At 44.2% G+C, this 25792-nt stretch overlaps 2 protein-coding genes across 3 annotated transcripts in view; one reads left to right on the top strand and one right to left on the bottom strand.

Moving 5' to 3' along the window:
* The window catches only part of LOC116942667 (phosphatase and actin regulator 1), a 103533-nt gene extending 94499 nt beyond the window's left edge, over positions 1-9034 (bottom strand). Inside the window, exons 1-2 of one of the 2 annotated variants that reach the window (XM_032954860.2) lie at positions 8829-9034; positions 412-591 (exon numbers count right to left, since the gene is read on the bottom strand). In XM_032954860.2, coding sequence (XP_032810751.2) covers positions 412-565 — 154 coding nt within the window. In that variant the 5' untranslated portion in view covers positions 566-591; positions 8829-9034. Of the gene's footprint in view, positions 1-411; positions 809-8828 lie in introns of those variants that run through there. The other variant, XM_076067284.1, reaches the window with a different exon arrangement.
* LOC116942668 (uncharacterized) lies at positions 1225-18826 on the top strand. Its single transcript, XM_076067142.1, has 3 exons — positions 1225-1230; positions 1336-5857; positions 18739-18826. The coding sequence occupies exons 1-2, from the start codon at positions 1225-1227 to the stop codon at positions 2281-2283; spliced, it is 954 nt and encodes a 317-aa protein (XP_075923257.1). The 3' UTR covers positions 2284-5857; positions 18739-18826.
* The last annotated feature ends 6966 nt before the right edge of the window (positions 18827-25792 follow it).

The raw sequence follows: 25792 nt of genomic DNA, 5'->3' as shown, positions 1-25792 counted from the left end.
GTTAGGGGGGGTTAGTGTTAGGGGTCAGGGTTGTGTGTTGTGGGGGGGTTAGGGGTCAGGGTTGTGTGTTAGGGGGGGTTAGGGGTCAGGGTTGGGTGTTGGGGGGGTTAGGGGTCAGGGTTGGGTGTTGGGGGGGGTTAGGGGTCAGGGTTGGGGGGGGGTTAGGGGTCAGGGTTGGGTGTTGGGGGGGTTAGGGGTCAGGGTTGGGTGTTGGGGGGGGGTTAGGGGTCAGGGTTGGGTGTTGGGGGGGGGTTAGGGCTCAGGGGTAGTGGCGGGGTTAGGACGGGGGGGGGCAGGGGTGGGTTAGGGTTGGGGGGGGTCAGGGCTGGATATTACAGTTGGGGGGGTGGGGGTTAGAGCTCGGGGTGGGGGGTTGGGTGGGGTTGGGTGGGGTTGGGGGGGGGGTCTCACCCGCCTCGGCGCCCAGGGCGATGCGCGCCTCCGCCAGGTACGGGGTGTCGCTCTTGGAGCGCAGCCGCTGCTGCTGCTGCGGCGTCGCCGCCGCCGCCGTCGCCGCAGCCCGCGGCGGCTCCTCGTCCTCGTCGCCGCTCGCAGACGCCGCCATTAGAGGCTGCCGGCGGCAGCGGAGAGCTTCGCGATGGGAAAAGAGGAGGAGGAGGGAAGGAGCGGTGACGGACAGGGGAGAGAGCGAGAGGGGGAGAGAGACTGAGTGGGAGGGGAGGGAGGGATGGCGCGGGTTAAGGGTTAGTAGGGTTTGGATACGGACGACGACGAGGAGGAGGGAGGGAGGAGGAGGAGAAAGGAGGAGGAGGAGGGATTCAGAGGCGATGGGGAACTGAGGAGGAGGAAGGAGGAGGAGGTTTTGGAGGCAGCGGCAGCACCTGAAGCCTGCAGCAGGATGTGCTTGTTGCTTGTTGGTGTGGTGGTGGTGGTAGTGGTGGTGGTTGTGGTGGTAGTTGTGGTGGTGGTGGTAGTTGTGGTGGTGGCGGAGTGATAAATGCCGGGTTTGGGGGGGGTTTGGATGGTGGAGGAGTTTAGAAGTCGCGGTTAGGGATGGATTTTTTTTTATATTGTTCGCTTGGAATATTCGGGTTGTTGGGGCGTTCGTTTTAATTGTACGTTGTGAAAGCTCACCTTCTTGAGAACTGATTTTTGTGTTGACGTCCTCCTCCCTCACCTCCGATTTACCCCCCCCCCCGTTAGCTACGTGCGGTGTGAAAGAAGTTCACAATACGTAGAGACGCATTGCTGGGTGTTTTGGTGATGCGGGTATGAGGCGTAGTAGGGTTGGTTTAAGTTATAGTATTAAGTGCTGAGTGTTTAGTGGTTGGGACTTGCAAGTAAGGTTTAGAATATGGGGGTGAGGATGTTTAGTGCAGGGTGTTTGGTTGTGTGTGTGTGGTGCAGGGTGTTGGTTCTGTGTGTGTGGTGCAGGGTGTTTGGTTGTGTGTGTGTGGTGCAAGGTGTTGGTTCTGTGTGTGTGTGGTGCAGGGTGTTGGTTCTGTGTGTGTGGTGCAGGGTGTTGGTTCTGTGTGTGTGTGGTGCAAGGTGTTGGTTCTGTGTGTGTGTGGTGCAGGGTGTTGGTTCTGTGTGTGTGTAGTGCAGGGTGTTTGGTTGTGTGTGTGTGGTGCAGGGTGTTGGTTCTGTGTGTGTGTGGTGCAGGGTGTTGGTTCTGTGTGTGTGGTGCAGGGTGTTGGTTCTGTGTGTGTGGTGCAGGGTGTTGGTTCTGTGTGTGTGGTGCAGGGTGTTTGGTTTTGTGTGTGTGGTGCAGGGTGTTTGGTTCTGTGTGTGTGGTGCAGGGTGTTTGGTTCTGTGTGTGTGGTGCAGGGTGTTGGTTCTGTGTGTGTGGTGCAGGGTGTTGGTTCTGTGTGTGTGGTGCAGGGTGTTGGTTCTGTGTGTGTGTGGTGCAGGGTGTTGGTTCTGTGTGTGTGGTGCAGGGTGTTGGTTCTGTGTGTGTGGTGCAGGGTGTTGGTTCTGTGTGTGTGTGGTGCAGGGTGTTGGTTCTGTGTGTGTGGTGCAGGGTGTTGGTTCTGTGTGTGTGGTGCAGGGTGTTGGTTCTGTGTGTGTGGTGCAGGGTGTTGGTTCCGTGTGTGTGTGGTGCAGGGTGTTTGGTTCTGTGTGTGTGGTGCAGGGTGTTGGTTCTGTGTGTGTGGTGCAGGGTGTTGGTTCTGTGTGTGTGTGGTGCAGGGTGTTGGTTCTGTGTGTGTGGTGCAGGGTGTTGGTTCTGTGTGTGTGGTGCAGGGTGTTGGTTCTGTGTGTGTGTGGTGCAGGGTGTTTGGTTCTGTGTGTGTGTGGTGCAGGGTGTTGGTTCTGTATGTATGATGCAAGGAATTGAGTACAGTGGTTATTGCATGGTGTTTGGTGCAGGGTGTTGGTTCTGTGTGTGTGGTGCAGGGTGTTGGTTCTGTCTGTATGATGCAAGGAATTGAGTACAGTGGTTATTGCATGGTGTTTGGTGCAGGGTGTTGGTTCTGTGTGTGTGTGGTGCAGGGTGTTGGTTCTGTATGTATGATGCAAGGAATTGAGTACAGTGGTTATTGCATGGTGTTTGGTGCAGGGTGTTGGTTCTGTGTGTGTGGTGCAGGGTGTTGGTTCTGTGTGTGTGTGTGGTGCAGGGTGTTGGTTCTGTGTGTGTGGTGCAGGGTGTTGGTTCTGTGTGTGTGTGTGGTGCAGGGTGTTGGTTCTGTGTGTGTGGTGCAGGGTGTTGGTTCTGTGGGTATGGTGCAGGGTGTTGGTTCTGTGTGTGTGTGGTGTAGAGTGTTGGTTCTGTGTGTGTGGTGCAGGGTGTTGGTTCTGTCTGTATGATGCAAGGAATTGAGTACAGTGGTTATTGCATGGTGTTTGGTGCAGGGTGTTGGTTCTGTGTGTGTGGTGCAGGGTGTTGGTTCTGTATGTATGATGCAAGGAATTGAGTACAGTGGTTATTGCATGGTGTTTGGTGCAGGGTGTTGGTTCTGTGTGTGTGGTGCAGGGTGTTGGTTCTGTGTGTATGATGCAAGGAATTGAGTACAGTGGTTATTGCATGGTGTGTGGTGCAGGGTGTTTAGTGCAGCCTGTTGAGCACAGGGAATCTGATTTGGGCGTTTGGTGAGGTTATCAAGTAAACGTATCTCATTGTGTTGAATCATTGCCTCGCTTGTGAGTAAATAGTGCTGTACCGTCTACACGGCTAAAGACGTTTTGCAGTGGATCTCTTACATGCACCCTTGTTGTCTCCACCTCTGAATCTATGCACTGATCTTATTATCCGCACAATTCCAAAATTGTGTGCGGAATAAAAGTATGCAACAAGGATCATAGGAATATGCCGATAGCATGCGCCCATATCAATTCAGAATAGGGCTGTGTATTGTACAAATAGTATAGTTAGCGAGCAGCTGTTTTAGTTAGCATCATACACGATTAAAGAAATTGAGGCTTAACATGTGTGCACTTGGATACACACTTTACTAGGCACTAATTGTATGTATGGGATGGTGACAGCTTTGGGGAGGTCTTCATCAAGCAGTGGAGAGATCTTGGCTAAAATTGAGATCTACCAGAAGTCAAAGCCGAAATCAAATCTAAATTGCACTGGCAATGTGCATGGCCAGAAAAAAAAGCGTATTTTTCTGGGATCATAGTCTGAAGTTGCACTAACCACGTCAACAATGTTGGCATTTCCAATGCAAACACTGTATTGTATTGACGAATCGATGGCGTTGTCCGGCGCTGTTTATTTACCTTACTGAGGCGTGCCACAAATCCCAAAGGTTGGCCAATGAACTGTGTTGTGTGCGTGGCAGTAACAATGGCCACATTATGAAATTGTGCCGTCGTATTGATTTCACTGGGAAAGAAAACCTCAGAGCACAACAATGGTGTCATATATGAAATCGTAAAACTACATGCAAATATATAATAGAACATTAAAGAGAAATTATTTTTGTTAACCATTTATGTTTTCAACTAAAGTGTAAGGAAACAACGGTGCTGCATGTCTCCACTGGTACAGTGCTGCTCTATGACAAGCAGTGCTTCGTGTGACATTGGAAATCGACGCCGGAAAGACGCCACAAATACCATCTCGTCAATCAGTATTCTTTGACCGCAACTGTAGAGTAGTGCTCTTGTATGATGTGAAGACAAGAGGTTTGGTTGTGGTCATTCAATACGTATCTCTTAGCAGGTTTCAATCAAACCTTAGTGGAAAAAGCTAATTTTTATTAATTTTGTGTGTGTAGTCATCAGTGATTGGACCTGACAATTAACTTCATACAATGTATGAGCCTGGTTTTATTTTTTGGGGTTGAACAATGAATGTGAATTAAAGCCAGGCTGTTAGTAGTGTTGGCTCAGTGCTCTGATGTGGATGGAGTACGGTATTAGCATTCTAAACCACCCAAGCACCACCACATCCGGCATAGATATTAAATAATATACAAAGCAGACGACAGCACGTTATACTGAACTCATGCTGTGATTAGGGGTGGGTTCAAGTTCCGGTAATCCAAGACAACAAAGGGCTGCCTTGCAAAGCAAGAATGATCGTCTCAACCGAGGCACCAATAACTGCGTAAAAAAATATAATCTTAAAATTGTATTTATTTAAGCCTAATTCTAAATATTCATCGTCAAAATAACTTTCATAAAAGCACTTGATGATTTGCCTTCCCCCAAATGGAGGGTGCTGTAAGGCAGATCTTTGTAGCATATCTGGCGTAAGACAAAAATTATATACATTGAGAATCTGTGATGTCACTTCTATGTTATTTCAGGAGGGATGTCACTGGTGATGTAGACAGTTCTTGTTTGGGATTTAAATACCAACGGCATAATTAGTAGCGTGGATCAGTGGCGCAGTGGTTTGCATGATGAAGCCAGCGACTTGAGGTCCATTCCTGACCATGGCTAAAATCAATAGCGAGTGGTTTCTAATTTGGTCCTTTGCTCCCTTTTCACAAACTCCCACTGATCAGTGTGGTAATGTATGGTTAAACAACCCCCATGACAGTCCCAGTATGGGAGGGCTATCATCCTGCAGTGGGTTGACAAAGGGCTGTAAATAATTATTGGTTTTAGACGAATTGGAAGTATTGATTGTGGTTGAAGATGGAAACCAATAATGTGTTAAGGACTGTACCTTTAAAGAGACGGTTTGTTCAGCCCATTCTTTCATCTTCGTATGCATACAGGTCCAGAGCAAAAGCCATGGTGAGATTGGTGACGGTTTTGTTATCAATAGAAACTTCTCAGCCACTGAATACACACAATAATAATTGATCCATCAATATCTGTCATCCATCACTGCTATCAATCACTATCCCAATACTAATGCTAATATGTGAATACTGTTATTTCACAGGGTGTTTAACGTTTACAACTTTTGCCCTTCAAATGTTTTATAGGAGATGTAATGTCAGCGCTATTTAAATACAAAACATGTATACAACAAGTAGCGTAGTTTTTGAACAATATTAGGTCTATTCAAAAATTGTATGCCCAAGAATTACTTCACAAGATATTTATTTTGCAGAACTGCATAAAATCCTTCAAATTACCTGCATACATTTTCCCAATTGGTAGAACACTTCCCACACTCCTACAAAAAAATATATTTCTGTTACATGACAGTAAAACTAATATTTGAATACTGAAATATAAAATTTTACTCAAGTTAAAAACCAAATTTGATATTACGTGTTCTGCCGCACGGCAGGTGTGGGGGTGTGTGTACACAGGAATTTCCTGAATTGATGTTGAGTTTGGTCACGTGACCAGGAAGTTACGATTTGACAACCTCGAAGCCATGTGGCAGGGTATCAGCCATTACACAGAGTACAAAATGGAGGCATAAATAGCGTATCAGTGAAGACAGGTGCATCTTTTCATTGTGGGACTTTAAGAAGCATTGGCTGTAAGTTCGTTTATGTTCCTATAATACTGGAAATGCTGTTATAATGTTAGACTGGCCGTTATAATGCTGTAAATGCCTTTATAATGCTGTTAAATTGTTGATAAATATGAGGCCTAGTTAACAACGAAGCCTGCCACTTGAATTATTGTAAATGTTACTTGTAATTGAATAAGTGGAGTCAGACTTATACCCATGTAACCTTATTGCGATCTTGAAAGCAAGGATGATGACGAAATATCTCACCCACAGTTCAGTGTTATGTGCAGTGCTGTACATTTAGGCTGCAGTATGGTGATTACACGATGTGCCCTTATTTAACACAGTAGCTTAATCTCTTGTATAGCTATTCAGTACTAATGTAGGTGCTTGGTCCATCCAGGATCTATTGTTGAGTTTCATGTTATCTAAGACAATGTTATGATGCTGAAGTGTTAATTCATTTTATTGATATTCCAAGTATTGACAGAGGCTGTATTTTGTGCTGTGTTTTTCCATCACTTTTACCTCATTCAATTCATTAAATACGTTTGGAGTCGGATGTTTATTGAATGCGAGGTTATCTACTCGGATATTGATGCAACGCAGCGCACAGCGAGGCCGAGACATTACGGCTTCCGTGTGCGGTCACTGGTGACCAGGTTGAAACCATCAACTCGTGGCCTGTTGGCTCAGTGCTCTGACCTCTGGGTTATCTGGCCACCTCAACAGATGGCATGATTCATAAATATTCTCCATAAAGAAATGGACCTATGTTAGATTAGAACCATCATTTTTTCTATCTACGTGGCTTTACCGAAAGACCCAAAGAATAGAACCATCAACTCTGAGCAAACTGACTCAGTGGTGAAAGTATTGAACACAAGACACTGCAGCCACCAGTGGTGCCAAGGTAATCCAAATGGTGGGTGATACAATGAACATTTGAAACTTATGGAGGTACCTCGGTGTACCATAGTACCCCGGCTCTCGCATCATGTCCGTGATGCAGTCATTTTTAGTCTGTTGATGGTCGGCAATGCGGCAATCAACTCATCTCGACGAGCTGTACATGATGCACTATGGTGCATACGAGCGTTCAGGGTTTCGGTGCATTCGTGCTCGCTGCGTTTGGACATCGCGGAGTAGCACTGATTTCGGATTGATTGGTACCCCAGTCGCGGAATTAAGTACACCCCTGGAAAAAATAGTGTCCTAGAAATAAAATATGTAATTGCCTCGGCCATTTTTTATTTTTTGGTCCCTTGGGGTACCACTATAAGGATCAATTATTGTCACATTCATATTACAGAAATCTTCTATATAGGTGGCTGGGTAGTCTTGGTCAGCGTTCTCACCACTCAGCCAGTTTGTAGATCGTGATTTAATGCTAAGACAGTTCTGTGCTCAAGTTTCCCCCACAAAAACTGTATGCACTATCAACATGCAAATAATATATCCCACATCTGCTTTGCAATAGAAACAATCTCGATATGTCTAATTTACGTAGAAATTATACTTTACAGCCTTTTGTGAACTCACAGCTGGATGAAAGCCTGCGTGCAACATGTCAGTCATGGTTTTTTTGTTACCATACCTCACCATGCTGGTTAGTGCTGGTTGGTGATAGGGGTGGTTGAGAACCAGTTCAGATATGAATTGTCACTGATGTTTGCCAAGGCTGTAAATAAATATCAGACTCACTGGGGGGCTCATAGCACAGTCTCCTAATTAATGTGTGGCCACTCAAGTCTAGTTTTGTGTACGATATTGTATAAAATGTACTGTAAAATGTGTTTTTATCAACAATCTCTAGAATTAACAGAATCATTATTCTTGATGCAATTATCTGGCTCAAGTTACTTTATTTCAACATCAATTTAGAGCAGCACAATCATTTCTACCGTTGGCTTAAGTTGTGTTTATTAATTGTAATTTCATCTGAAGTTGCATCTCTGTTCTCACTAATACTCCAAGAAATGTAGTATCTCTTTTGTACATTTTAAACATTTAAATGGCATTCAAACGAATCATCACCTCCCCATTATAGTTACGTGTCCATTTGAATCATCATCATCACTGTCATCGTCACCATCATGAATCAAAACTATGAAGCAATCAACCATGTCGGTTTAGCACGTAGGCTTTCGCGACCGATATTATTCATAATAAAGGTTTTTGGGTTAGATCGCGTTATTTATAAATGTGTCGAAACCCTCCACCACCCGACACGGCCAATCAGCAAAATAAAGTGTCACGTTGACAAAAGACAAATAGTTCACTACTTTAGCCCACCGGTGTGTTGAAGAGTGAAACCACAACATTTACAGTTTGAATACGACGTTTCGCTGGTAATTACATCCAGCATCATCGGGCAATTCACTCTTCAACACACCGGTGGGCTAAAGTAGTGAATTATTTGTCTTTTGTCAACGTGACACTTTATTTTACTGATTGGCCGTGTCGGGTGGTGGAGGGTTTCGACACATTTATAAATAACGAGATCTAACCCAAAAACCTTTATTATGAATTAACCATGTATTAAAATATTGCTCATTTATCCAGGATTGCTCTCTCAACCATTTTCAGGAACCTTAAATAAAATAAAATGAATTGCTTATCTTATTCTTGGTTCTTTCGGTAAAGTCACGTCGAAAGGGGAACAATGAAATAATAAAAATATAAAACAATAAAATATATATTTTTATTGTTTCCCTTCGACGTGACTTAACCGAAAGAACCAAGAATATGAATCCCTGCAGTCACGAAAGCTTTAAATCAAAATTGCTTATCTGTCAGGTTGGTCCTTCATCAGACGCCATATTAATCCCTATCAACGTCATCATTTTCGCCCAGTATCAAGAACGCGACGGCTACGCATCTTCATTAAAAAAAAACTCAATGTCTGCCTTAAAAAGATCCGAGTGATTCCCGTAGAAATGACATCACATCGATTTATCTCCCAGCGTTGAACACATTTACGCAAGCGCAATACCTTTTTGTCTTCAGTCGCTGTTTTGCTCTCCAGTTGAAGCATATGCAGCGTTCGGCATGAGCAATGCTGCGAGATTAGAGACTCGCCTTCAATAACGGCTGGGGGACGCCAGTTCATATCTCAGGGAGCATTTCTCGCTGCACTGATAATGATGTGCCTTCATACATCGCGAAGAGAGCCCTGGTAACCACAGACATAGAATGACCCGTGCTAGCAACCACAAGGCTGGAGTGCGTGGGTGTTTTGATGATACAGGGATGGGAGGACTAGATTTGTAAAGGGGGATAGCAACACATGCAAATGTAGTTTCAAGCCGACTGTGGATGCCCGATGTGTGTCTATCGCTACATAAAATAACATGCATTCGTGTGTACACACCTACAATGTGTATTTAGAGTGACATTACCCCCTTGCCTTTATCTAATACAGTACCGTGTATGGACACAAATAATTAGAAAGGTGCTATTTTCATCTATTTGCACATACCAACACATCTTGAATGTGATGAGCTCATAATATAATCAACTGAAAACACATTTTGACTTTTAGGGTCTCATTGGAGTGGTGCAGCTGTGTTTTCGCAAAACAAGATCAATGTTCAATCTAGCAGCCAATGTCTTTTATTTAACCAGGTGAGAGCTCAATGAGACTAATGTTATTTCAGTTTATTTATTTTCAGTTTATTTATTTTGGTATAGCCCTGTGAGCCATTCGGTTCTTGAATCGGGTGCAACCACAACAAACAAAAAAACAAAAACACGAACAAGAAAAACATCTTAAAGTGACTATGTGACTGTGCAAACAGAAAATCCATGGAAAAAAACAGCAAAATATTCCTGAAAAAAGCACCGTACACCAACGCTGTGTGCAAAAAATCCCAGTGGGATGCAAGTCAAACAACAACCACAAGAAAACTTAGATTAAGGCCATCAGTCTAACTCCGTACTACAACAAAACAAACATGTCCAAACCAAAAAACTTTTCGAAAACCCCAAAAAATAAAGCCATAATTGTAACGTAACAGTGATCACAGGGACTGTGACCGAATTTTTACAATAAACTACATAAATAACATGTAACACCAAATCCTAGAGCCATAGCTGGCTGCATGAGTTACTCCACAACAACAGAAGCATCAGTCGGAGTATCAAAATTTTCAATGCACCTTTAAGATCAGCATGATAAATCAAAATACAGATAATACTTTGCAGCGTCATCCGGAGCGAAACATTTTATTTTATTTTACGCCAATGAATAGCAGTGGCAGCTAGGGGTGTACAACTCCTCTAGAGCAGTTTTGAGAGAAGATCTCATTGGTAGCGATTCAAGTTGCAGTTTATTGGCAATATCATTCCAGACCCTGGGGGCATCAATAGCAAAGGCCCTTCCTCCAGTTTGTATACGGCAATAGGGAATGTGAAGCTGGTAAATGAGCGAAGACCTGAGGTCAAATTTGTTCTTTGAAACAGAGAGGAGATCCAGCAGGTAGTCTGCGGATTTTTTTGTAAGTACATCGTGAATAAATAAGATCTGGTGCACAAGCCGTCGAACATTAAGAGATGTTAAGTTTGACCCAATGTAGAGATCACAGTGATGAGTCCTATATGGGCAGTTCAATGTAAATCTTACGGCCGAGTGACAGATGGAATCAAGCTTCTTCAGTACAGTACTTGGGGCTGATTTATACACGATGTCACAGTAGTCAAGTAGAGGCAGTATGGTAGCTTTTATCAATTCCAAACGGAACATTGGGGGGAAGCAGTGCTTGTGTCGATACAGAAAACCAATTTTTATTTTTGTCTTTTTACCAATACAATCAATGTGATTTTTCGATTTAAAGCTTTCGTGACTGCAAGGATTCATCTTCTTTGGTTCTTTCGAGACTGTCTGGAGGACAGCGCTGGAGTAGCGCTGTCCTCCAGACAGTCTCGTCCCTTCACCTGATGAAGGCCGCTTGTGTTGTGGCCGAAACGTTGTGAGAATATTATTGTGTTATTTTATTTTATCAATTTATTATTTTATTCTCATTCTACGTGACTTTACCGAAAGAACCAAAGAAGATGAATCAATGTGATCTTCAAAATTCAGTTTTGAATCCAGGATGACCCCAAGATACTTACAGATCATAATTTGCTATATTTTATAATTATTTAAGGAATGTAATTGGGGAAAAATAACGTCCTGCTTTAGTCCTGGTGAGAAGCATAGCACCTTGGTTTTGGAGGTATTCAGGACTAGTTTAAGAGCAACTAGCTGATGTAGTTTGTTGAAATCACCCTGTAGCTTAGCAATTAATACATGTGTTAAGGAAACCCCACGGAAGCTTCATAATATGCAGATAGTTTATTTAAATAAAATGTTAAAATACATTTCTATGTTTATTTATTTTTTAATGACTTGGTCTGGTTTGGGATCTAAGTGGAGGGCAATTTCTGTAAACGATGTATAAAACAGATATCAAGGATGAGTCAGAAGGCCTGTGGCCAAGAAGGTTCCTGACACCACACTGTCCCATAATATGTGGCACAACTATCCATTTTCAATATAATTAGTGCAGTTCATTGAGCCTCTCAATAATATATGAAAGTCTTGATTTTTTTTGTGCTATTGATATGTCAGCAAGTACCATCGCAGTGTCTCTACAGATTAAAATAACAGCAAAACAGAGATGGCCAATGCTTTCTAAATATAAAAAAGAATAGTAGTTGGAGGGTTTTCATTGTAACTGCATTCAGTGACATTCGATAACAGGCTAATTTTCAGCTTAAATTTATCCGAAAATATAAAATAAAATGGAACTTTGTGAAATGTAGAAGTGGCTGTGTGGCCCAGGAGATGGCATCACTGAGGTGCTGAGTTCTAATCCAGGTTTCAGCCACACGCTTTTTTAAATTTGGTTCTTAACTTAAGTCAGATTTTGGCGTCATTTCACCAATGATTCTACACAGAAAAAACATCAATCACATTCAAATTGGTTTATTAATTAAGTTGGATAAATCACTGCTCTCAGTACAATGTTGGTTTTGAGTCGACTAGCAGGACATATGAATCATTACATTGTACATGTTTTTTAAAGCAATTTCATAAGCACTGCAGTTCTGTGATATATCCTTCCCTGGGCCGTTTTCTGACACATGAGCAGTGCCAAATTATGCTAGTGTAGTGAGTCCAGCTGAGTCGCAGACGTTCCTTTTAGAGGCAACACTTTTATTTATAACACCGTAACACAAAGGGGTAGCTGCCCCTTTACCAGATACAACCTAGGGTGGTGACCACCCAGCTAACTACTCTATACAGAGGAGTTACTGCTACGAAGGGTCGGATCCTCACTCGGGTCTCCGACCACGTGGTTCCTCGTAGGACGAAGAGCTTCCAACTTGAGATGCAGAGCTTCCAGCTTGTAGAACGAAGAGACCCCGGTCCCTCTCAGGACCCGCCTTATATCCCGCTACGGGCGGGGCCGCTCCGCCCTCGGCCCCGCCCGCCTTCTCGAGCATTCTCATTCCCTCTTGATCCCTCTCAAGAGCTCTCCCCGGACACGTGATCACCCACTAGCCCCCCCACCTGGGGCCCCCTGTGTGGACACTCCGGATCACGTGTCTACAGGGTCAACCAGAGTGCCATGGCTCGGGGCAACCCTGCCCCTGGGCTGACATTCACCCACTCCCCCTCGTGGGAGCCCCCACCACACGCTGTGCATGGTGCCCGCACTATCCCAATGCTCACCAAGCCTCTCTAGGGCTGGTATTACACACAGCCACCCACACGGTGCAGGCCACGAAGTAGGAACATCGAACGGTGTGGCCCTTCCGCCCCCCCCCCCCCCCCCTTTCGTAGCATCCAGCCATCCCGGCTGTCAACTCCCCCTCAGACAGAAATTGGGCCAGCTTGTAGGTGGGTGAGTCAATGGTGGAGACGATAGGACTGAGTGGTGTACCTTCTTTATGGATTTTTGGTAGGCCATAAAATATGGGTGGTCTAGCAGCAGAGGGTTTTAGAGAGAGCCGCTTGGTTGGTTCGATTGAAGATGTCGAATCAGTGATGATATTGTTGGTTTCTGTAACCAGGCGGTTGGTAGGATCTCTATTGATTTTGGTATAGCTGCCATCATTAAGTAGATCCTGAATTTTATTACTGTATGTGGTTTTATCCATGACGACAGTGGTATTGCCCTTGTCGGCTGAGAGGATGACTATGTCATCTCTCTTTTTCAGTTGAGCAAGCACAAAGCGTTCATCCTTGCTGATGTTGCTAATGGGTTTCTAGCCCAGAAGAATTGCCTCGTCAAACTCTACACCACAGGGCTCGTTGCATTTCTGACCATCACCACCTAGCCAGTGAACTGGAGCACGTACACCAAGCCCTCAAGATGAATGTATATTCGAAATGCACAATCCGTAAAGCTGTCACCCCAACCATTGGGAGAGAACCACCTCAGGACCCTATCAAAACCATCACTTTACCATACATAGCAGGGGTCACCAAAAATATTTCCAAAATCATGAGCAAACACAAGATCCAGGTTCGATTCAACACAGTATATAAAATTTGTGATCTGGTCCCATCTGTGATGGATGTGATCAGTGAAATGCAATACCCCGTTGTCTACAAACTAAGTTGTGCCTGCGGCAATAGTTACATTGGAGAAACCAAGCGACATGTCTCAGACCGTGTTCGTGAACACAAGGAGGATCTGAAACACGGTAGGACTAATACCTCTGCCGTGGCTGATCATTATTTTAATGCTGCGGGAACACATGAAATTGATTTCTCCATGACGAAGGTACTATGCAAACCCACTGGCTATCAACAAATATTTGTTCATGAAGCCATCCAGATATATAAACAGACACAATTTCATCCAAGAAGATGGGTATCATTGCAAGGATGTTATTATCCAGGTAAAGTCATAACTGGCTGTGATGCTTCCATCCTACCTGCCGATGTTAACAGTTATTCGCGACTCTTTGAGTTACATTACCTTGTTAAATGTCTTTATATTAACAGGCTAAATGTCTCACTAACATAGTCGCTGCTTCCCTTTTCCTCGATGTGGCGGTGGCTCTCGTTTAATAGGCTGAATGTGTTTAATTACACAGCCGCTGCTGCGGGAGCCATCTCACATTGACATGCTAATCTCTAATCTCTAGCAATATAATGGCTTATTCAGCACCAGTAGTATGTACCGACTCTATAGTCGTATCTATCGACTCTACAGTAGTATGTACCGACTCTATAGTTGTAACTACTTACTCTATTGTAGTATCTAGTTACTTTACAGTAGTTCCTACTGACTGCAGTAGTATCTACTAACTCTTATAGTATATATCGATGCTATAGCTGTAGCTACTAACTTAACAGTGCCGTGGTGAGGCCTAGTTCCATGCAGAGCCCCCATCCTCGCCTAGATTGCCCAGCCGGCCGAGGTGACACCTTTGCAGGCTGGGACTGGGCTACTACACCCCCCCCCACCATCCCCCCGCCCGCCCTACAGCAGTCACGTGCGGTCAGGGGAGGCAGGGGAGACAGAGCCTCACCTGTCATACTCCAATGAAAATAGCTGTTACGAAATGTTACCAAAAAAATTTAGATTTTTCAACTGATCTGTGTTATAAATGTTATGTCTGTATGATTCCAATCATTTTTATAGTCAAAATCGCCAAATTTGCGGAGCTCTGCTGCAAATACAGCGAGAGATGAGAGGTGAGGCGTCGATGATCTCAGCCTCCCCTCTGATTGCGCAACCCCTCAGAAACCAGATGGAGCACGGGCAATAAGCGCATGCCTGTTACTATCTCTTTGTGTGTCACCAATGTAATGTTTGTAGACCCCTTCATTACATGTCCTCGCCTTCCATAGTCCAGGTAACTTATTTCACGTATGTGTATAAAGATATTTAGGCTCGCTGGTCTCATCATAAAACTGCAATGAAAAAGCACCAGGGGAGGCAGCTATTACATCTGCCTCACTTCAGTGAAGCCACGCCCCCCATCCTAGCCAGTGCCTTCCCAGCAATTGACCTCACCGCACGTCACTGTTCTACAGTAATAGTATCTGAGGACTATAGTAGTATCTACCGACCCTATGGTAGTAACTGCACACATTGGAGTGGTGGGAGAAGAGGAAATCACACTTTGAAGAATTTACCTCAGCGGGTTTTTTTTTTGCATTTTATAACGCGAATGAGAATTTCTCCCCACCCCCACCGATCGCGAGCGTTGCTAGGGGCAACCGCGGGTCAGCTTTTCCGCGCATGCGCAGATGCGTGCTTTGGCACGCTCGGCATAGGTATAGTATTACATTGTTCATTAACTACTTTAAACTTGACGGATGGAAAAAACAAATAGCATGTGTGCTACTCTTTGTGTTTTTTCGGTAAAGTCACGTAGAAATAAGAAATAATAATAAAATTACATAATAGCATACGACGTTTCGATTGCAACGCAAGCAATCATCATCAGGCATAGAAGAGCTAAATTTAAGAGAGAGAGAGGACACACAGAACCGCAGATTGCTAAATTATAGGTTAAGAGTGATAGAGTACAGATCGCAGACACTTATAAAGACATCTAAGCAGAGAGAGTTAGCACAGAGACACACAGAGAGAGAGAGAGACACACACATGGGACACAGTGAAACAATGCTTCTGTGTCGAAGCCTTAAATAGAGCAATCTTTGAAATAACATAATCAGCCAGACCATGCGTTAGTTGTTCGATTTGATGTGCTTCTCCATCTCTCTTTATCTCCCCTACATGCTAAGGCCTCGGCACAGAGACCCTATCTCTCTGTGCTCCATACGTTGTGTCTCTCTTTGTGTCTCTGTGTTAACTCCCTATACTTAGGTGTCTGTATATATATCTGCGGTTCTGTTTCCTCCCTCTCTCTTAAATTTAGCTCTTCTGTGCCTGATGATGATTGCTTGCGTTGCAATCGAAACGTCGTATGCTATTATGTAATTTTATTATTATTTCTTATTTCTACGTGACTTTACCGAAAAAAAAAACAAAGAGTAATTCCTGCAGTCACGAAAGCACCAAATCAAGCATGTGTGTTGTTTGTTGAAACGTAAACCCAGCAGTTTGTGAGTTTAAAGCGTCACAAGGTGTGTCCACACACAGACAAAAGGTGACTTTTATAGGTAAGAATGCTCCTGGCCCCATGCAAGCTTAATCCGGCACTGCACATGAGGTTGCACTGTTCGGCAAGAATCATCATTGGATACTTCTTTTGACACGTTGCTGATAGCTGAATGGGAATAATGAGAACACAATTGGGGGGATCGGAAATAAAAGTTAATATTTCTCTGCAGGCAACATGCTTGGAAAAGCCACCCTTTAAGGATTGCATCTCATCACAATCTCTTGGATAGTTTAAGAAAGGTGCCTTTCTGCTGTGCAATGACTACGTCGCAGATCGTGAAATTAAAAGGGCACTTGTGGGTTGTGAGCCCGCTCCATTCAGTTCACGAAGAAGACCCCCCCCCCCACTGATCATGCCACACAACACGTGGTCAAACCTGAAAACAACTTCACAGTGTATTCGTGAACACAAAGCAGACCTGAAACACAGTAGGACCAACACCTCGGCCGTAGCAGGTCACTGTTATAATTCAGTAGGCTCACGTGACATTGACTTCTCCAAGACAGAGTTTCCTTGCAAGCCATCTGGCTCCAATGAAAGATTCGTTCATGAGGCTATCCACATATACAAGCACAGAGACAATTTCAACCGAGAAGATGGATTCTGGCTTAGCAATCATTGGAAGGATTTGATAAACCATTTCGTGTCTTAATTGATTGATCACGCTTAAGGTGGCTTTCAGACCGCATCCATTATTTTTCGTCTCCCCCCTCCTCTTTTCCGAACATAGATGGACTCGTCCATCTGAACAAACTGTCAAATCGCTCTCCGTGGTGCTAACGCTAAAAAACCGCCACTTTTTTCAAAATTTCTTGCTGTGGTTTTCACACCTGATGATGATTGTTTGTGTTGCAGTCGAAACGTCGTGATAATTTTGTTTTATATTTTTATTATTTTATTGTTTCCCCTATACGTGACTTTACCGAAAGAACCAACAATATAACTTCACAGTGATTTAGAAATACCCGTAAAACCCTTTGCCAAGATTTATACAAATTGCTTGTAGGTTTTTTTTCTTAGAGCAAGTGTGAACCTGGCTTGCTTTTGCCCCTCGGGATAGATGCCACTCCTAATGAGAAAACCCCCCTCCAAATTACATATACTCCAAGCATTTATCAGCCAAGTTACTTAAAACGAGGCTCCATGGCAAGACTCCTGCTCATCGCGATCTTCGCTGTCGGATGGACATCGCAGAGTGAGTGTTGTGCTCTTGTTATATCACTTGAAATCAAAATGCCATTTGAATGATAGATTAAAACAAGACTCATAGCCTGCAAAGGGCCGGAAGTTTTTTGCATTTGTTTTTGCTTAAACATTAGGGGACTGAACAATAATGGCCGCACAAGTGACAGCCAGGGAATAACCACCCTGGCTGTCACTTGGAATTAAAATAACAAACTACGCGCCGATTCATGTGACGCCTGCACCGTTTTTGTACTCGTGCCATGAGATATTTTCAATCGAATACTAATGAGTAGTAATTACAGTTCATTAGTTACCAGTGGATCTTTACAAGCTTTAATTATTCAAATCAGGTGGGGTTCCAATTCGTTTGGATGGATGGGTAGCTTCCTGTGTATTGGCTGTTTGCACAGCACTTGTTATTATTTAAACTTGATGTTGCTTTTTTGTATTGATATTCTTGGTTCTTTCGGTAAAGTCCCTTCTACGTGACTTTACCGAAAGAACCAAGAATATGAATCCCTGCAATCACGAAAGCTTTAAATAAAAAAAATTGTATTGAATTAAGTGTTGATTGTTCGAACATGTTTTACGTTAAGTTGTTAAAATAGAACATTGTTACAATTATTGTTTACGTCTGTCATTGTAACCAGCGAACGGCACAATTACTGCATTCTCAATGCACTTTTTTTTATTCGAGTGTAATTTGTTTACAAAAATGTATTGGACAGACACATTTACACACCCTCTCAACGCACGGATCCTCTAAGTTGTTCATGTGAATGTGTTTATGTTGCACTGAATACATTTTAAAGATGAATTAAGCTCGAAATGATGGATTACGTGCAGTTACAGTTATAACCAGGACTCAACCGTAAAAAAACAACAATAACAACGCGCTAGTGACTCTTTAAAACTGTTAAAATACATCATTTTGCTGTTCGCAAACTGTAAGTTAATCGAACTATTTTAATAAACACAGGATATTATCGAAATAAGTGGAGTGCGTTCCTCCTGTCTTAAAAAGGAAAGCTCGTTATTGACATCCATTTTCGTGTTTTAGTTTTGTCAGTTTAATTGAGGTTTCAACTTCAATGTTCAATTTGGGCTGTGGCACGATCAATTCCATGTCCTGGCCCTATGAACGATTCGCTACAAATTCAATATCCTGTATTGAATGAAGGTGAGACTTACTGTTCACCGTAATCCGCGAGGCACGGTGGCATTTGTATGCTCATGAATGTGTCGTAATATATGTAATTTATTTGTGGGTTTCTTATTAGGCATGAAAGCCATGCATGGCGTGGCAAGTCAGAACTTGGAAACAATGTACACACACACACGATCCGAGTCATCACAACACCGGCATCATAAAATGCACGGGTGTCAAATTTCGCAACAATTCTTGTTTTTACTCGACTCTAAGAATGTAGAGGGTCAGGCTGAGCTTTTATCGAAAGAAGGTGGCGGGGTTAGTGTTAGGGGGGGGGGGGGGCTCTCAACCCCTTCCAACTCTCTCTCTCTCCCCCCCCCCCGCAACTATGGTGGGGCCATTCCGACCGTGCGAGTGTTGGTGCCTGTTACAGGGGACCCACGATGCGAGGAAGTGTCGGGCCACCCCGTGGTGCCATCACGCCCGGCCCCGCCACTCCCGTCGCCGATCACGGTACCCGCTCGGCCCGGACGCGGAGCCCGAAGGTTGAGACGTTGCACGTGCAGCTCCATGCTCGACACCGATTGCATCTACTACTGCCACATGGACATCATCTGGGTGAACACGGCCGTGTGCGTGAGACGCCCGTCGAGGGCGGTGTCCCCTTATTTAACACGGCCAGCAGCGTATTCGTGGTCTCTGACCAAGTTATTCATAATTGCGGTGGCGAGATGTTAGCTGCTTCGTCCGGTATGCAGGAAGTCATGGGTTCCATCTCGACCCTGACGCCTGCTGTATGTTTGGAGTTTGCGCGTTTCTCCCCGTGGTCGCGTGGATTTTTCTCCGAAGCCTCCAGTTTTTCCCTCCACATTTGAAAACGTGCGTTTAGAGTATTTGGCTGCTACACATTTCCATTTGATAAGCCACTTCGTTGAGCTATCATTTGTGGCCAGGTCGCATCTGAAAAAAGCTGTATACTGTAGCTCAGTGGGCCTTATCCTTGTAGATTTTTGTATAGTATTGTACTGTACTTACGTATGCAGCTCATTTGTTAATCCACTGCTGGATGAGGGCCTTCACACGCCGTTCGGGCTGTGGAAGTAATTTGGCCATATTTCATTAAGTTGGTCAGTGTGGGTTGCTGAAGGGGAGGGCATAGCATTGCAGAATAATGGATTTTCCTACAATGCCCTCTGCTGTCCACCACATAGCACTGCAACCTATTTAACCCCGTTGTGCATGGGGGTTGAATATCCAAGCGTTGTCCAGGCTCACAGTTGTTTAGCTTCCGAAAACTGACGCGATGCATTGGTTAAAATGGACCCTTTCCGTATATACGTTCACAAATTGTGTCACGTGCAATAGAATATCATGTCACACGATGACGATGTCTTCGTTCAGAATTCTGCAGCGAGCCCCATGTCAAAGAATAGCCCTGGATAGCATTGCATAACTTATTTTGAAGTCACTTCAATGAACGTCTGTATCCACACTTAGTGGCCCACCTTCTCCTGCTCTGCAAGGTTTTTCATCGCATGTCGATTAATAATATGAAATCCAAATGAAGCGGGAGAAAAAAATCCCACCAAAATGTATAGTATAGTTTTTTTTGTTTGTGAAAGTTAATTGGCGACTAGGCTCAAACCGTCAAACTTAATCACGGCAAGGGTGAAACCTGGGTGCAGCCCCACGATCTTAGCGACAACAGCTGAGCGGAGCACTGCACCACGCTCATCACTCATGAACCTGTGATCGTGTAATCCGACAGGCGAACCGTCCCTTACGGAGTTGGGAGCCGGACGAGGAGGAGGAGACGTCGAGTCGGCAGTGCCGGCACCTCATCGGAGGCGGGGCCTAGCAGAGTGCAGCGAAGTCGCTGCCCTCCGCACAGGTGCAGCTGCTCCTGGAGCGATGATCGGCACTGCAGGGATTTCTGCAGAATGACAGGCGCAAGGCCACAGTGATGAACGGGTGTCCAGGTGGTCGACATCCAACGTTGACGTCTGAGTTTATTTCCCGATCTGGGAGAAAATTTTGAAGCTGTCATTTGGTGATGTTTGCAAATGACAGAAACGTGTAACTGTCCAGAGAAAATAAATGCATGCAACTTTTATAAGATGCCATCATCAGTATCCTCATAAGCTTTACCGTAGCAATTTCCTATTCTGTTCGTGTACCAATGGTATGCATGTGATAAAAAGGATAATGGACCTGTGATTCTTTAAATAAGTTGTTTATCTTCTTTTTGAAATAGAGGAATGAAATACATTTCCATAATTGAGCTATTTGTTACCTGTGTAAATTAGTTTTTCCTATGCTATGTTGTTGTTTTGAATCTAGAGATTTAAATAAAAAGCATCTCTGGATAAACTGGATTGATTTTGCAGTATTTTTCTCAGTGTATGCCCTGTGTCAGAAAATGGCCATGGGAGAGATGTTTTAACAGGACTATCCTCCCCCCCAGAAAATAATTCAAGTGGCCTTTTCAGCCGAAACCATGCTTTTTACCAAACTGAAAATGATTCAATTGGAATCGTGTGCGCAAAGCCGCAACCATTGTGATAATGCGCAAATATTTAAATTCTTATTTGCCAATCGAGTAGACTGTAGGAGTTACAGTGTGTTTAACCACCCCAACAAGGTGAGCCAGTAAAAGGCTGTTGAATGCTTTATCAGCCAATTATGACATTGTGATTGAATCCTTAGATATAAAAAAACAACTTGATTTGGCGCTTTCGTGACTGCAGGAATTATGCTTTGGTTCTTTCGGTAAAGTCACGTAGAAATAGAAAATGATAAATTACATAATATCATACGACGTTTCGATTGCAAAGCAAGCAATCATCATCAGGTACAAGTGAAAGAGAAACAAACCTAGTGAACTTAGAAATGTAATGCAACACGGCGCAGAAAGTCGGCTGACACAACAGTCAACACCCAGCCTGGTTGATTACGTCCAAGAGACACAGAACCGGAGACACATACACAGACACACAAGCGGAAAGAGTTAACACAGAGACACAGAGAGAGAGAGAGACACGCATGGGCACACAGAGAAACAACGTCTCTGTGTCGAGGCCTTGAATAGCTAGAGAGGGGGTACAGAGAGAGAGAGGGGGGTTAGAAGAATTAGCATGGCAATGGGATATATTTAATAAAATGTTATACTGGTAGGAACGAAGTTGTAAACTGAGTGTACCAGCCTGCAATAGATTAATGTGTCTGTCCGTCCCCTTTCAATACTTTAACGAAGTGACATCTCGTGCTGTTGGGTGTTAGAGGTTAATTGTCCGAAGAACCCTCAACGATTTTGAGGGCAAAAAGGTGGGAAGACGCTCTCAATTTGCACAATTTTACGTAACAATGTCGTAAAATTGCGCAAAATTCCAATGTTCCTACCAGCCCACCCTGCAGGGACCTGTTTTAAGCACGTAATAAGGAGAGCTGCGCTTCACTTGCACAACTAAGCAGCGTCGTAACATGAAAATATATTCACTCTGAGAAGCTAGTTTTGATGTCCAGCCAGGATTTTAACCCAGGTCCTCAACATCTCCGGCTCATTACTCCAACACAGGCGTTATGCCCTCGACCCACCCCTCTTCACTGTAGCTCTTGAATGCCGAGAAAGAGGCTTGACATAAAAAAAGAATCGAGCCCCTCTAGGGCATCAGTGCGTGCAACAAGTGGAATGGCAGTGCGGTGTAGGCTACTTGCCTGTGCCGTGTGCCCGTGAGAGAAAGTAACGCATGTACAGACAAGCACGTGGTCACGATAAGCGCACGCTTGCACCGAGGAAACGGATTATTCATGCAAATCCATTCCCTGGTCTGCACAACCACTCGGGCTTCCTGTACCTGAAGATTCATATGTGGTATTTAAAAAAATAAATAATGACAGAAGAAAATCCCCCACCTTATCATCCCTTATTATTCTCTCGTACAATCTGTTTCCGCTGTACAACCGAGCCACACTGGTGCCACGGCAAGCCAGCCCAACACGGGTCAGGATGCACCATGTTGTGTTTTTTTCACTGCAGAGGCCGAACCGTGCCGTTGACATCACGTACAATGTAGACGACTCGGTGACGCCGTGCCCTTACAGTCTATTCACTGACATCACACGCAATGGATGGGGCATTAGCCCCCCGCTCCTGGCCCTGCTTGGCCCAAAGGCAAATTCAGATATCCGGATAGGCCCCACCACCGATTAGCGCGGCGATTGGCTATGTACAGTACAAAAGAAGTTCAACATACATACAGGTCACTTTACCACAATAGTTGGCTTTCTTGCTTGGCATGGCAAAGAGACAAACGACCCATACTGTGGGGGCCCCATGCTGACACAGTTTGGATATGTCGTTGGAAAAGAGGTATATACTGTATGTCCACTATAAGTCTAATAAGGCTATTTGATATGCCCTGGTAGATGATAGAATGTTCTCCATCGTGTCTCCTGTCCAACCTATATGGTCTTTTCCCAATATTCTGCACATGCCACCGCTTCAGGTGTTGGTATTGCCAAATCGTGAGGAGTGCATTGTGGTACCGCAGCGCATCTCATTGTTAGGTTGTGCAGAAGCCCTATGATTTCATGAGATAATGTTCACCAGCAATGTCAGTGTAAACCGGTACGTTATATAGTGGGAAACGCTTAAACTTCAACGAGTCTTAGAAGCAAAGGACCTGCAAATACTGTGCATTGAAAGACAAATCGTGTTTAATTACAGATCTATGTTTGCTTGGAGGTATGGGTAGTTTCTCACACCCCTCTTTGAAACAGATTTAACATTTTCATACTTTCAAGACATGTAGCTTCTTGCCCGTTACTTGTCCGGGTGAGAGAGCACTAACTCACCATGGTGACTGAGTCACCACTGCAGTGGCGATTACACAAGTGCAGTCAATGTTGAATTATTTTGCCATTGGAAAATTCGTCATTTCCACGTCGCTCAATTGCAAACGCAGAATTTCAACCAAGGCCCTTGGCACGGTCTGAGCACACTCTTGCGAATGACGTCATGGCAGGTGGCTTGCCGTTCCCTCCGATATTCCTGGGTAACAGCGGGAACCGGCAGTGTTGGTAGCACGTGCACATCACTGCTGCCCTGCTTTGCGGGCGAATCACACTTGATCGTTGGACTGGAATGTTGGTGTCGGCCGCTTATTCTCTCCCCCCCCCGCCCTACACCCAAGCCAAAAACATCACCCACAGCCCTGTTCAGACAAAACCAGCGACCCGGGCCACGGTGATACCAAGCACGACAAAAAAAACCCCTTTGAGATGACTTCAAGGCACTGCCACAGTAAAGCACTGTGGTTACTGGGCGTGAGCACAGAATGGAAGCGTTGCCCGATTTTATACCTCCTGAAGATGAATAACTGTGGTTAGGGTCTCTGCTCAAATCCATAATCTGGAAACAGAAGTTGAAACTCGGGCCCTTTCACATTGTCTACAGCAGATGGGACCAATCTTTATCAACAGCAGCAGCGACTGTATTGCCTTTTTTAAATCTCAAAGAACACTTAATAGTGTTTTGATTTACTGTACGATGGTTTGTTTTAAAGTAACCAGGCAGCTCAATTGTAAAAAAATAGGTGGGTGTTTCAAAAAATAAACATGTCTAATGAGACCTATGTCAGTGTGATTTTGTAAAAAAGATTGTGCTATTTAATGGGGCATGAACCTGTTATTGGAATGCAATATTGTGTTGATATTTTTTTTATCACAGATGGCAAACATATGGAAACTCTTGCAAAACTGCACATTCGAAGGACAGAGAGTTACACATTCGAAGGACAGAGAGTTACTTGATGTTGTTGTTGTGCTCTTACAGTGCGAGGACAAGTTAAATGTATGAAGAATAATGCTGCAGAGTGTTTGGCAACTGCATAAATAATGCTGACGCTTGTGAGTAGAACATGTGCAATTAGTCAATTTGCATACTGTATTGCAATGATTACGTGAGTGGTAGGCCAGTTATTCAACTCAAGCCAATGCCATTCGTGTTGAGAGGTTTTAATTTGGGTGACCAGTAGGTAGGAGTTAAACCTCATGAACAGCGGTCAAGGGAATGTGTGGGAAAAGTTCCTTCAATAACTTATGACAAGTTGAATTTTCAAAGTGTGCCCTTTAGGTTTAAGACATGTGAACGTAAGACCACGCATCAGGCAGGGTGCACCTTTGTCGAACGTTACTGGCTAGATTCCTACATAAGAGAATGCATCCTTGTCTCACATCTTCACTGCCTATGACACTGGGATCCATTCTTATGAGCCGGACAGTGAGTGCCAAAAGCAATGAATGGACATATTCTGCCAGGAACATAATGTCAATCATGACATTGTCACGAGTGATTTTTGTTTTACTTGCTGGAGAACAAACTGTGAGGCTGGAATTTCTTAGAGATGCTGTTGAGAAATAGTGGTGTTTCATCACTATAATGTAGGCCCACAGCATGCATGTTCAATTATGGGAACGTTTGGATGGAAGACTGGAATGTTCTGGTACATTCGGCACATAGTCCAGACCTAGTCCCTTTGGGCTCTATCTCTTAAAACCTTTGGCAGCTAAACACAGAAGCTGGCTTGACAGTGATTACCATGTGAAGGTGGTAGTGGCTTCAGAATGAACAACAAGACTTCAGTATGGCTGGCATAGGATATTGGTGGGCCCCTGGAACCAGTCTGCTTTAATACAGGTACCCATTAGAAGTGACTGGAGAAAGTCTGTCATGTTGATGCTCACAACTGGTGTCTAGACTATTACTTATGTAACCGTACTGATTGAGACATCCTGATGTTACAAACATATTTTCATTTTTTTTCCATAATGTCCTGAACATTCACGTCACAAATCAGTTACATGTGACTAGAGCAACGCTTTCGAATATTTTCTTCAATATTTTATTCCAAGTTTAGTTACATTCAGGGCATGGGGTGCCGCACCACCAAGCAGCTGGAGATGACGAATGATGTTTCTAATAAACATCATTTTCTATAAATTGTTCTGTTGTTTACTTTTTTAATGAAATTATTATTTCAACGTGAATTGCCTGATGAAGGTAACATTTTAAGTTGTTCGTATTAGAAACCGCTGCAACGCCACAGTCTGACGTGTGCCTCGGGGAGATCTCGGGGCCGCTGAGAAGGCGTCCGAGTGAGAGATTTCCCCTTCGTTCATTGCGATCAGCTTCTAGCGCTGTAGCCACGCCGTTTGAGACCCACGCAGGGTGGTGAACAAGGCGCCCGTGGCTGTGACGAGAGACGACGTCACAACGCGAGGTCGCACCGTGCGACTCTAGCAGCTCACGCGCGGCTTTTGGCAGTGTTAAAGGGGTTGTGTTGTGTGGCCTTGAGGGTCATGGGGACAGCATTTCAGCGCATTGCTGTTTAGTTTCGTATTGTTTATAAATGCCTACCGTTGGTAGATAAGAGAGTTATATCACTTTCACGGGAAGGCCAATAACATGACGAGCTTTTTATTTTTTT

This window comes from Petromyzon marinus, chromosome 15 (assembly GCF_048934315.1).
Source record: "Petromyzon marinus isolate PM22_M1 ecotype Great Lakes invasive population chromosome 15, UKy_Petmar_22M1.pri1.0, whole genome shotgun sequence".
NCBI lineage: Eukaryota > Metazoa > Chordata > Hyperoartia > Petromyzontiformes > Petromyzontidae > Petromyzon > Petromyzon marinus.
The sequence above is the reverse complement of the archived record's forward strand: the minus strand, read 5'-3'. Positions and strand labels throughout refer to the sequence as shown.